At 30.1% G+C, this 13798-nt stretch overlaps 1 protein-coding gene across 1 annotated transcript in view; it reads left to right on the forward strand.

The window, feature by feature from the left end:
* Window positions 1-10401, forward strand: part of LOC148611694 (EEIG family member 2-like) — a 29201-nt gene extending 18800 nt beyond the window's left edge. The window contains exons 5-8 of the mRNA XM_088592491.1: window positions 917-1070; window positions 2077-2125; window positions 2884-2998; window positions 4018-10401. Of these exons, the coding sequence (XP_088448617.1) occupies window positions 917-1070; window positions 2077-2125; window positions 2884-2998; window positions 4018-4070 (371 nt within the window). The 3' untranslated portion in view covers window positions 4071-10401. The remainder of the gene's footprint in view (window positions 1-916; window positions 1071-2076; window positions 2126-2883; window positions 2999-4017) is intronic.
* The last annotated feature ends 3397 nt before the right edge of the window (window positions 10402-13798 follow it).

Genomic DNA, 13798 nt, shown 5'->3' on the forward strand with positions numbered 1-13798 from the left:
AAAAAGAGACAAAAAAATTCTTTATTCATTGTTCTTTTGTATGATGTTTTGATGAATATCTGTTATTGTGGAAGTACAGTAAGAGGAAATTTTTCCTTTTTAGTTTGTTGTTTGTCCGTTGAAATATTTTACTATCTATACAATGTAGCAAAATATACCATTTTTTTGGTTACTATTTTGGTTTCTCCAACCCACTTAAGGAGGTAGACCTAGGGTAAGGGACACAACTGTTACAAATCTTTGGAATGTTTGTATTCACCATATTACATCAATCTCATGTAAGCATCAGAGTAACTCAGACTTATTTCATTCTGTTTCAAAGGAAAGCTTGAAAGGCTTTGTTGAAATTGAATATGATACCAACATATCACTGATTTCAGGAGTTATTTCTCTTACCATAGGTTTACCTCCTTAAAAACACATATTAATGATAGTTTTCGTACAACCAATAATGATTTCAGGAGTTATTTCTCTTACCATAGGTTTACCTCCTTAAAAACACATATTAATGATAGTTTTTGTACAACCAATAATGATTTCAGTTGTACAGTATGGTTTGATCTTTTATACTAGATTTGATATTTATCATATAGGAACTCAACACACAAAATATCTACATATCTCACCTTATGGTAATGGGAATTATTTTCTATTTTCCTTTTTTTGTATAACAAAGGGCAAAAGAATTAGAAAGCAACGATACACCTTTAGTGACACCCTTCAGTTTTTGTAAGGAATTTGTTTTTACAACAATATTTCGTGTTTATTTTAACGGAATACTGAAACAGGGATCCAAGTCCTTTGAAATCTTAATTCCTGCTAATTGGGTATTTTTCCCATGACAAAAAAGCTATGCATTTAACATGAATTCACTGTAAATATGTTCGATTTTATTCTATTGAATGTTTATTTGCAGATAACCTAGAACCAGAGCACAGCTCTGAGTTTGTTAAGGGGCATTGTAGGAATGACAGCTATGCAAGCCAACACTCTCGGGGGTCTACAGGGTACTCATCGCAGCAGCATAGTCGACAGTCAAGTCTAGGAAATGATCCACCTACACACACAAGGTAGATAAATCTTAATAATGATTTCAGTTATTGGTGCATACATTTCAAAATTTTACTTTTGTGTCTCATCACTTTTTATTTTTAGATCTCAGGCATTAAAAAATCATTTTTAAGCAGTTTTAAATTTTAGATGAAATTTTGAATCGTAAATGTCAGCTCCCCAATAAGGGAATGATTTGAAATTTAGTTAACATTTTTCCTTTAACTGCCTGAATTCTACTTTATGTTCCCAATGGTTGGAATTATTTGATATTATGTTAAAAGCTTCACTTCAATGACTTTACAAACCATATTCCTTAGAACATCTGTCTGCAGAAAAAACAACATATTTCTGATTTTGTTGAAGTAAATTTTCAATTTTAAGCTTCTATTTACTTTGAATTAGTGATACTCTGAAACAGGTAATTTTTTTGCAGTTGCCAAATTTCAAAATTTGATCTATAATAGGATAAATAAGAATATATTATTTTTGAAGTCTTTAATTTTTGCAATCATAGGTAAGGTATATGAGAGATAACTTTGAGAGAAATCAGGAATTAAATTTGACAATCTTTTATTTTCGAGATTTCTCAATCCTCAAGAATATAGCAAAAATTTGAACCTCACGAAAATTTCCCGCTATACATTATAGTGCTTCATATATAGATATTGTATAAACTAAGTTTCTTTCTTCAATTAAGATGATTAAATTTAGGTTTTCAAAGTTTGAGCCATAGCAAGCAGGTTATAATCTTGAATTTTTAACAATCAAGAACAATAATTTAGATACTGACTAGGCTAAAAGAGGATCAGTTTCTCCCTTGAAATCCCTAGGAAATGAGAAGATTGGAAATGGTTTGAAACTCCTGGCCATAAGAATACTTACTGCCTTGTGGTTAAAAGTTCATAAACATTCTCAACTATTTGCAAATAATGAAAGGAAAGAAAAAAGTTACAACAATTGTTATATATGTTAATGTTGATTTATAGAAATATTTTTTACTTCCTGATAAATTAAACATTTCAGGAGTCCTAGTGCTGGATCCGCATTACAGTATGATCTCAAGAGGGGAAAGGTACATTTAATTTGTTTTTAAGGTTTGATTTTTTTTTAAATTAAAAAAAACTTGTGATCTCAAAAAGGTTTGACAGTAAATGCAATAGCTCAATTTGACATTGTCACAAAATCTTACTTTGTACTTCATTACATTGCCACAAAATCTTACTTTGTACTTCATTACAGTGCCACAAAATCTTACTTTGTACTTCATTTTTTTTTATTAACCTTTTTTTTTTGGAAATGTGAATAAATGGATATGAGATGTTGCAAAGTTGAATTTGGTTAAATGATGGTTGTTGGAAATGATAACTGTAGGTTGGACAGTAAACTCTACCCCTAGGTTTTACCTGTGGTTGTAACCAGTTGTCACTAAGTACACTTCAAGAACTTTTTAATTTTTTTTTACCAAAGGGAATTGATTGCATGACAAAGCTATAACCAAGACTTTTTTATTTCAAATTAAAATACAGGGAAAAAAGATGTACTTATTTTGAACACAAATAAAAAAAGAAACATCCAATACATAAAATGTAGGGAAAATACAACAGAAACTATTGGATATTTGATGTGAAGTATCTCCTGAGAACAGACAGATTGGAATGAATGATTATACACTTCATCATGTAGACCCATAAGACAACTCAATAACAAAAATAAAAATATGTAGCCTTTTTTTGAGGTGTATCACATATTACCAAATCTGCATGATTCTTACAAAGACTTTTACTAAAATGTAAAGTGTCAAATTTGAAATGCTATTTGTTATTTGTCTAGGTAATAGATAATGCAGTGAAGAATCGACGAGTTGGTGAAACGTATGTGGATGCTGAAGATTTGATAAATGAGGTTTTAAGTTCCACAAATCTAGGTCTTAAAGAACAAAGTAAATGTAAGTAGATAAACAGACCAGAAACTGCATAGAGTCTATAAGTCTCGTTCTAGTTCCATTTTTATTACTGGAATTTCTGCATTTTATTGTTTATTTCCGGGATCTTGAAACGCTGTATTACCATGCGAAATCTTCTATTTTATGCTTTTCCTTAACAATTCTATCATTATGGAAATACATATTTGTCATTTTGATTGGTATTTTTACATGAAAATATGTTATGTTTTTATGTACTGAACCCAATGCTCTGAAAATGACAAATCTGTAGATTTGAATGGTTGACTAGGACTCATTCTCTAGAAAACGTGGAGTCACATGACAAGACTTTCAAACCCTATTGCCATCTGGGATTGCTATTGTTCATGATGTTCTTGATTGGTCAAGGTGTATTTTATGAGTATGACAATGTTTACAAGGACAACATTGAATTTTTTATTTTGTCCATTAACAATAAAAAAAAGCTCATGATATTTGCCTTTAAAAATTTAATGTTCTAAGTCCCATAACTCAAAAATAGAAATAGGAAAAAAATAAAAAGGTTTATCTTTCCATCAAATATACTTTCTACCAAAGTACTTTAAAAATACCTTAAAACTATGAGCTATCCTACAATTAGTTAATGGAGAAAAAAAAACAGTGATGAAAAGTTTCATTTAAAAGGTATGCAGTTTAAGACAACCTCAATGTAGAATTCCTGATAAAAAATGTATGGTTTATTTTACCAAGATCCATTAAGTCATCAACGATTGGCTTTACTGAATGGCTTGGTTCTATTCTGTTAAATGATATTTTTACAAGGTCTTCCATCTTTTGCCACATATTCACCGATTTAAAAATGCACAGTATAATTTCGGGGTTACATAATAAAACAAAGGTTACAACGCATTAAAAAAAAAGTGGCCAACTTGCAATTTATTTTTTTACCAAAATACTACACAGTCAAAATTAGTGCCTAGATTTCTTATTTTTGTGATATTGTTATTGTTTTAACTAATTATTTAGTGTATTTTCTCTTACAGCATCAGGTTTAGAACTGATTGTAGACAAAGATGGAACTACAGCGCTACGATGACTTAAAGATAGACATCATTTCACATAGTGTCACCATAGTTCATGTTGCAGCAGGGATGTTATATATTTGTAGTATGGAAGATTTTGTTTTTTGTGTCATAGTTGTATCAGTCTTGTTATCATGGATTCATGTTGAATTTTGTGGCTTTAAAAAAAGAGAGATAGATATCATAGAATTTTTGTAAGGAGCTTTCTTTCATGCCATTTTATGTATGGGACAGGTATATTGAAAGTTATCATTTTAGTTATTTAGATAAAGAAACAATGTTTTTCGCTTTAAATTTGATAAAGGTGTTATGGCTTTTTCCCTTTGAATTAGAGAACAGAGCTATTGTTTGCTGTAGCATAAACTTGATTTACTAAGTATAGTGCCAAGATTGACATGGAGAACACTGCTTAAAGGATATTTAATTTATAATAGGTCTATAAATGTTTAACTGTATGTTAGTATATTACATGTAGTAGGTTAACAGTGTCCAATTTCAAGTCCCAGATATCACATGAACTTTTTTTTTATTTTATCATAAGGGCTATTTCTATTAATTGTAAACCATACTAACAAAATGCACACAGTTCAAGTATTTACCACTTATGAAAATTATTTTGAATTTAAGATTTAATTTAATTCTATGTAAACTTAATAATGCTATGGCATTAAAGAAATTAGTTTATTCTTTCCATAGGTACAGCTACATGTATGCTGTGCTGGAATAACTTTCCATAGGTACAGCTACATGTATGCTGTGCTGGAATAACCTTCCATAGGTACAGCTACATGTATGCTGTGCTGGAATAACCTTCCAGAGGTACAGCTTCATGTACGCTGTGCTGGAATAACCTTCCAGAGGTACAGCTTCATGTATGCTTCACTGAAATAACCTTCCAGAGGTACAGCTACATGTATGCTTTACTGGAATAGCTTTACAGCTTTAGTAGAAAATGAATTGTTTGCTTTCTCTTTTCATTTGATAAAAACATAGTTGTTTGAGTAAATGTTAGGGTTTCCTGCGACTGTCTTATTTTTATCACTTACCAGGTTTATAATTTGTACATATTGATGTAGTACCATCTACGTTGTATGTATTCAGTGTAATGTAACTTTCCTTCCATACAAATGGCATAAGTGTTTATTGACAAATTTGAGGTTTGTGGATAAATATGGTAAATTTTGTTTTTTTTCTGAAATATATATTTCAAATTCTGCTTAGTATTTGACAATGGTCATAATTTATTTGAATTAAGTATTTATCCATATGAAAATGGTAGAGGTGATTCATGGTGCAGAAAATTCCACTGAACAAACAATATTTTTTTTTTAAACCTACAAACATTGTATTTTTATATAACTATAGCCCTTTTTGCAAAGAGATCTGTATTTTTTATTTAGAAAACCGTATTTGTACATTCATCTTGTACTGAAATCAAGCAAATCGTGAACAATAACTTTTACAAAAGGATAATTTAATGTACAATTTATTCTATTTCTATCCCATAAGTGCAACAGTTGAATGCTGGTTATATCATCTCAATTTATTTGAAAAATTTTAATTGAATTTGGTGGGTTTTTGACATGTATGAATCACTTCATGTCTGATATTTATAAGAATTGATACTTAACCTCTCCTGTGTATTTGTATTAGTTTCTATTAAGTATCAGTCTTTATACTAATCAGACAGGAGGTGATTCATGTATGTCAAAAACCCATCATATTCAGTTTTATTTTTTGTTCAGAAACCGTTATAGGTCACATAACCAGTCTTTGTTTTTCATTCAAGGGTTGCAATTTTGAGATAAAATTTACATTAATCGTTCATGAAATTAGCACTTTGCAAGAGTTACTGTTCTTGATTTTAGTGGGAGGTTGAAGTAAAGTTTTCTCAAAAGTACAGATCTAAATACAGGAAGAACTATTGTCATATAAAAATATAGCATATGAAGAGCAATAAAGCATCATTTGTTCCATGGTTTTTTTTACACCATGAATCACCTAACCACAAGCAGTGTTTGAATTTTATATGGACTTGTACTTAATTGAAATTAACTATATAATTGCTAATGTTGTTCGTTAATATGAGCTCTATTGTATATGTATTCTATATAAGCCATAATTAATATACTAATAATACATGTTCCTGTAAGGATTTAGTGAGGTTTTAAGACTATGACTGGCAGCATTAACTGTATCAATAACAGATGTTTCCTAATTCTAAATTTTTAAATGCATTAGGAGCTTTCAGGATTATGTTTTCTGTAAGTTGAATTAAGTACTGTAAACATTTTAATTATCACAGTTGCTAATTTTCACATATTCTGCCAAGTGAACATATTCGCAGGTATTAATTTTCGTGAATTCAAAAAATGATAAGCCTAATATAGTGTTAAAAATTGATTTTGAAGGTACTATTTTTCACGCTTTTATGTTCACTGCAAAAATAGGGAAAATTAGTACACTATGAATATTTATACTTATACCATATTCAGACTGTCTCATTATTCAGTAGAAAAAATACCTTAATGACAGGACCCACTTTATTGAAATGGGCTAAATTCCAGTTTGTGTTTTGATTTTTTTAAATTATGGATGACCCCAAAAGGGGGATGTTGTACTCCTTGTGTTTCTCTATTTATTAATTATGCTAAATGTATGACTTAATCCAATTTGACTATAATGTGTATAAATGTTGTATCCATCTTATGAGTTTTGTCTAGAAATTTTTGTACAAGTGCTATGTATTTTATTTAGATTTTTTTTTATAAAACCAAACAGGCTCAGTATTATTGTGTATGAGATTATGTATTTTCAGTATGATTTAATTCTGATGTCTGCTTTGCACCAACACCTTATTTTGAATGTACAGTTATTAAAAGAAAAGTCATTCATGTACAAGCTTCCTATAATGGGGTCAAAATCTGGGGAATTGAAGAAATATGTCCAAATTGTTTAAAAATTCTGGACATTGTTTTGCAGTGTTTTAAGGCTGTGTGAATAACCTAATAACCTTACTGTATTTATACAGAATCTTTTATGTAAGGTTTTATTATCAGAGGTGTTTACTTGTAAGGATTCTGCATCTATTCTGCAAATTTTGACTGCAAATTACTCTCTACGATTTGTGAATATCTATATAGTACCTATGTTAAAATTTCACACAAAGTTCAGGATTAATGTACCCATAACCATAGAATACTGTGAAAAATATGGATTGTCATCAGGTGGTATAAACAAGTCTGTATTATGCTCTTATGGACTCATATCTTTTTTCATACCCTTGTAATAATACCTTTCTTCACATGAAGTAAAGCGTTCAATCTGATTATAATAAGACCTATAAAAATTGCTCGATTCAGTCACTGCATGTTGGAACTAACAATAGTCCATTCTACTTTCTGTTCAGATGACCTTTCTGATCAGCCAATCAGAAATCATCTTTTGTGGTTTTGACAGCATTTTTCAAAGGGAAAATCTAAAGATTCTGAAAAGTTTATCTAAACAGAAAGTAGAATGGAATGTTATTAGATCCTACGTGCAGTGACTGAATGGAACAGTTGATAGGTTTAATTTTGATTGGATTGTATAGTGTTGTGGGTTAAGAAACTAATAAAAGAGAAAATGAATCTTGAGAAAAAAAATCATAAATTAGATACCTACCTGACATATGTACATACATTCTCTTCGAGTTCAAAGAAAGTAAATTAGTATGTAACTGGTGACCAGAAGTTTGTTACAGTCTGGTTCCCGTTATGTTTAAATATTGGGGGCAAGTCTGATTACCAAAGAAAAAGGTATCCTAAAATGTGCATATGTCAGGTAAGTACAGTTCATCAGTAAAACTTGAAAGGGTATGAAATTTAGCATATCAAGCAAGCATATAGATCATGATTTTAGCCAAAAAGAAACTAGATCCATTTCTCCACATCATTTGAAGAAAAGTTTTGAAGTAAATGTTTTACACATGCATGTGTTAAAGGACATATATAAGTTGATGCTAGAGAAATCTTCATAAGTTTTTTTTTTTTTTTTAATCTTGCCATTTTGATAGATATTTAAAGATATCATTTTCCATTGTTTCATCTTGCAAATGACATACACATGTATTTAAAAAAACAATAGTTGTAGTAATAATATGCATATCATTTTGTAGAACTTTGTACTTTGCCTTTTTATGTTGCACCCATTCTAATTATTACTATTCTGTTTTTTTTTATGCTGTAGTTATTGCTAAAAATAGGGTCCTTGGTTAGTCTATGTACTTTTAACTATTTGGGAAGCCATGAACTTGTTTAGATGGAACACATTGATTTTAACTGTTATCTTCAATGGTAGGTAGGTTTTGATTTTTTTTTCAATGATGCATATCCCTTCAAAAAAAAATGCTGCAGACCCATACCCCTTGATTATGATAAATTGGATATTAGAGATGTCTTTAATATATTCACTAATTTACTGATTTCTGACATTGTGTTCTTCTATATCTTAATTTGTATGGTAAATTGTAGTATGTCTTTTGCACTACTCCATAATAATGACTGGCATTCAAGTATGAGCTCTGAATGTTATGAAAGATAATACAATTGTATTATAAAAATATTGATGGGTGTTGTCTCGTCCCTACCTAACCTACTCCTCAAATTACTCGATCAAACCATATCCTGATCTCATTTGAATTGATTGTCAGCTTGCCGAACAAGATCATAGCATTATTGTTTTAGCATTGACTGATTACATGAGATTGAGGTTGTCATGACAACTTCTTCATTATTGGTAAACATGGTAAGTTCAATTATTGTTTAGCCTCAAACTTGATAGTGGTGTGTATTAAGCACGTGTTATTTCCTTAGTGCTATAATTTATTGATTTAAAGCTTAGGTTTTTGAAGTATTAGTAGATCTTTTCTAGTGGAAACAAAGATTTTTTTTTAATTAAATTTATTACCAGTAGAATTTGAACTTCATTTGTTAGATTTTATTTGTATGGATTTAAGCATCTCGGTAGCCAAGGGTTACAATCCTGTTCGTCGTGGCCTTGAGAGATAGTAACAGGATCATGGCCTTTGGCTAGCAATGATGGCTTTTCAGCAGATTTCGTAGTGTGAGTTTTATCCTTGTGATGCTTTTTATGCATGCTCCAGCCTCTTTAAATTTTTTTTAAAGTTAAAAAAAACATATTCTGGTATGTAACCATAGTAACTATATTGATATGCTCACAGCTACAGTTACCATCTATATATAATTCTAGATACTAAAGTATATGCAAGGTTTAATTCCCAACTTTGCTTGAATTGATTTATGTAATAATATTAATTTGGGATTTCAATACTTTAACAAGTAGTCTTGCCAATTAATAATTTCTAATATATTAAGATATACAAACTCTTGAATTTGACATAAAAGATACTAATTTTTCTGATATTTTAAATTCAGTAATGATTTTTTTAATGTCACCTTCTGTCATATTCATGGATACTCCAGTTTTATTGTATTATCTTGTCATAAACCAGAAATTTTAGTGTAAAGTTGCAAGACTTGGATTTTAAAATACCTTTTTTGTATTTTTTACTATAAGAGATTTGGAAAATTGATCAATTACAATTTCTGCACATGTTGTCATGTGTGACCAAATTGTCTGTCATAGTATACAGCCAAAAGTGCCTCATATTGATAATTATATATTGATTGATTCATATATATGAATATATTATAATTACTAGTAACAGGTGGATTGCTAATATATGGTTATCACATGATTTGCATATGTAAACAATTGGTTTCTCAAATATGATCATCAAAACATTAGTATCATGTGATTTTATGTGAGCTGAAACTTACATATATGTTAATCATGTCTTGCTGGACACAAATTGTAAAGGATTTGATAATCATTTGTCACACTTCATATGATTCTCATATGTAAATGTTGGTGTGCTAAAATATTATAATCATTTGTGATAAAAATACATGTACATGCATGTTAATCATTTAATTAACAATATCTCAATTTATATGATAATCATATGTTGCACTTTATATGATTCTCATATGTAACACTTTTGGCTGTGTACACATTTTGTAGTCGTGAGTCACATGTAAGATGAAGTGACAAGTCGTAACTTTCTGCATCAACCTTCAAAATATTTATAGTATTTTTTAATCAGTAAATTTCTGAATCTATGGTACATTGTGAATGTACAATGCATATGTAAACTTCTTCCATGATATAAAACCTATTAAGTGTACTTTCTAAAGTACTTACAATTTATATCTTGTTTTTGATAGTTATTTATAAAGATTATATGTATTGATAAGTTTTAAAATAGATGAACATATGAACATACACTTGTCTTGTTGTGTACTTACAAACATATGTATACCTCAGCCTACCAATTTACACATGTGTAAGGATATAGAGATGAAAATTGTCCTTGAGATAATCCAGAGGAGAGTATTTATGAAGCCTTAAACTGGTAGCAAAATTTGCACTGAATAACAAACTCTTGATAAAGCTAGTATAGAGTAGTTTGATGGTTACTATTAAAGAGTAATCAAGGGAAAAGGTTATAGCGGTAACCAAAAGAATTTAATCCAGGGACAAAGACCAGACATGGAAAACAGACATACACAACAAAGAACATAAAGTAACTAAAATCATACATACAAAGTAACAAAAGCAAATGAGCAACTCAGACTCCACTAAAAACTGGGAGCATGGACCAGGTGCACTGGTAGGGTAAGAGTCCTCTGCATTTCTAGAAACACTCACCGATTTTCTCATCAAGATGAGTCTAAAATGGATGAAGACCCTTTGATGATTTCTGAAAGTACTTACTATTTTGTATTAAGGTTACATGCTGGTGCATTTGTTACGTTTTACCAAATTTGTTCTTTTTTCTCTCATAATGGTGTTCGAAGTCACAGAACTCTTGATAAAAAAAATTGGGAAACAGTGAGCAATTATAGAGAGGAAATCTCCAAATCAAGAACTGTGACTCACTAATTACCGTAATTCTTATAAATCCGTCCCAGTATATTTAAATTGAATGGATGATTGGTGGATGGACAAAAAGACAATGGTATACCTTTTAGGCTTATACTTTCGGCAAAACCAGCCTAATGGTACGTACATGTACTTGATTGTGACCAATTTGGTTTCATGGTAGTGTACTAGCCTCTAGTGTGGTAGGTCACAGGTTCAACTGCCTGCTTCAAAAAAAGGACACATTTTTGGCTCTGAATTAATTGTTAGTTCTATATAAGCTAACCAGGTATCAGGTATCATCAAAGTTAGGGGATATATAGGATGCTCCCTGTCTGTCCATCCATATACAAAGCTGGGGCTCAATGTCCATACTTTCTCCAATAAGAGTGTGAGGATATACTTGAATCATTCTGCTTGTTATGCTGTCCATCAATCTGTATGTCTATCCATTTATTTTACTGTCCATCAATCTGTATGTCTATCCCTTTGTTTTACTGTCCATCAATCTGTATGTCTATCCATTTATTTTACTGTCCATCAATCTTTATGTCTATCCCTTTGTTATGCTGTTTGTTTTACTGTCCATCAATCTGTATGTCTATCCATTTATTTTACTGTCATTCAATCTATATGTCTATCCCTTTGTTTTACTGTCCATCAGTCTGTATGTCTATCCCTTTATTTTACTGTCCATCAATCTATATGTCTATCCATTTGTTTTACTGTCTATCAATCTGTATGTCTATCTGTTTGTTTTACTGTCCATCAATCTGTATGTCTATCCATTCGACCACATTTCTTAGAAGGGTTACTCCAATGCTGATTACAGGTAATTGGTTTTTATGAAACATCAGACATTTTAATAAATTTGCATAACAAAAAATAAAGACCAATGCCTACAATCTGAAAAAATTCAACTTTCAGGTTTTAAACATATTGAGTCTTCACTAGTACCATTCTACTAACTTGCTCATAATATTTCTAGTCATATTCTGCATAGCAACACCATTCTAATGTAGTTAGCCACTTCAGAATTATTTATTTTGATCTTCACAGAGAATCCCAGGTACCTTATATTTTTGTCTGGGGCTATTGCCTTGTATTTATACAACCACAAAATGTTTGTACTAGAACATTTCTTGTGGCACTGCAGTCATAGTTGTGTGTGGGCACTTGGTTTTTTTTTTTCATACAAAAACATGGATAAAAAAGAAATCAATAAATACGAAAATGGTTAATATTAACATGTTTACAAGTATTTACCAAGGAAATAACATAACATAAATTAGACAAATATTTTCAATAACTTTATTTCTAAAAATTCCTTATACAACCATATTGTATAGTGAACTGTGAACACACATACAAATATCCTTGCTTATTTATATATGAACATTTATTCCTGCTACATCCAATTAAAGTAATACATGTACTAGACCTAAATGATCTCACACTTCCATTTATGGACAAGTTATAGATATTTCAAATCAACATTTGTATGAATTTGATTTTGTGGTTTTTTTCTTGTTCCTTGAATTGTATGTTTTTGTCCATAGACAATGAACAGAAAGGTCTGTGTACAAACTATATACTTGGTTGGCAACCTCAAATACCACACCTAGTGTATACCAAGTTAAGCCACTATTTTGAAACAAAAAATTTTAAAAATGGATAAATCATAAACAGAAGCCCTACTATGCTACTTTTTGGTATAAAAATGCCAGATATTTATTCAAGACCTAAGGCCATAATATAAAAATTAATCTACATTATCGCCCATCTGATAGAAAATTTATGGATAGTCTGAGCAAGTTTTTACTTGGTTAAATTATTGTCCTGAAATCACATTAAAGAAAATGAATTCTGAACTTTGAAACACTAGTTTTGAATCTACTTAAATTGAATCTTTGACTTAATACTTTCATCCATGATCCTATACTGAAGCCAGCCAAACAATTTTATACATCTACTTCATTAGTAAGGGGTAATTAAAAAGTATTAAAAATGGTGTTCTAAAAATGATTATCTAGAAATTTCTTCATTATGGACAAATAATTTAATTTCAGTCACACCCTTTCTGACTGGATAAAAAATTTTGTCCATCATCTCATAGACCATTTTTTGTATATGACTGTGATATCATCAACCTTTTTCAATGGTTTACTTGTTGAATTTTGATATTGAAATCAAATTATAAGTACTGTTATATTTCTTTATTCTACGAAAAAAATCACCTCTGTCATGTGGTGCACACAGGTTATTTTCAAGTGTGCACCATGGGCATTGAAGTTATTTCAAATAAACTGAAAAAAATACAACAATCATTCCTTAAATGTATAACTACAAAGTATCATAAAATATTACCGTATATTACAATTATGCATCTGTTCCCTTTGAACACTAAATGTGGCAGTTCATAAGCACCAAAAAGCAAGTGTTGGCTACAAAACACATTTTTTTAAAACTTTGCACATAAACTTTCAATACAAAATATCTATCATCTACATTTTGAGCCATTGGGACTAATATTATGCTGCATGTTCACTGTCACATTTAAATAATAACAAACAAAAACAGAAAACAAAGAACGATAAAACCTGAAATAAATGGAACATGATAAAGCTTTTAAGTAGATTTATATAAATTAGGTAGAAATTTGTGTATATATTTGTGGATAATGGATGATGCATAAATAATGCTAATATTGCCCAATAATATAATAAAAACAGGTTTCTCAAGCAAACAATCAGTAAAT

Source organism: Perna viridis, chromosome 7 (genome assembly GCF_037379345.1).
Source record: "Perna viridis isolate PV_CMFRI_1.1 ecotype Kerala chromosome 7, ASM3737934v1, whole genome shotgun sequence".
NCBI lineage: Eukaryota > Metazoa > Mollusca > Bivalvia > Mytilida > Mytilidae > Perna > Perna viridis.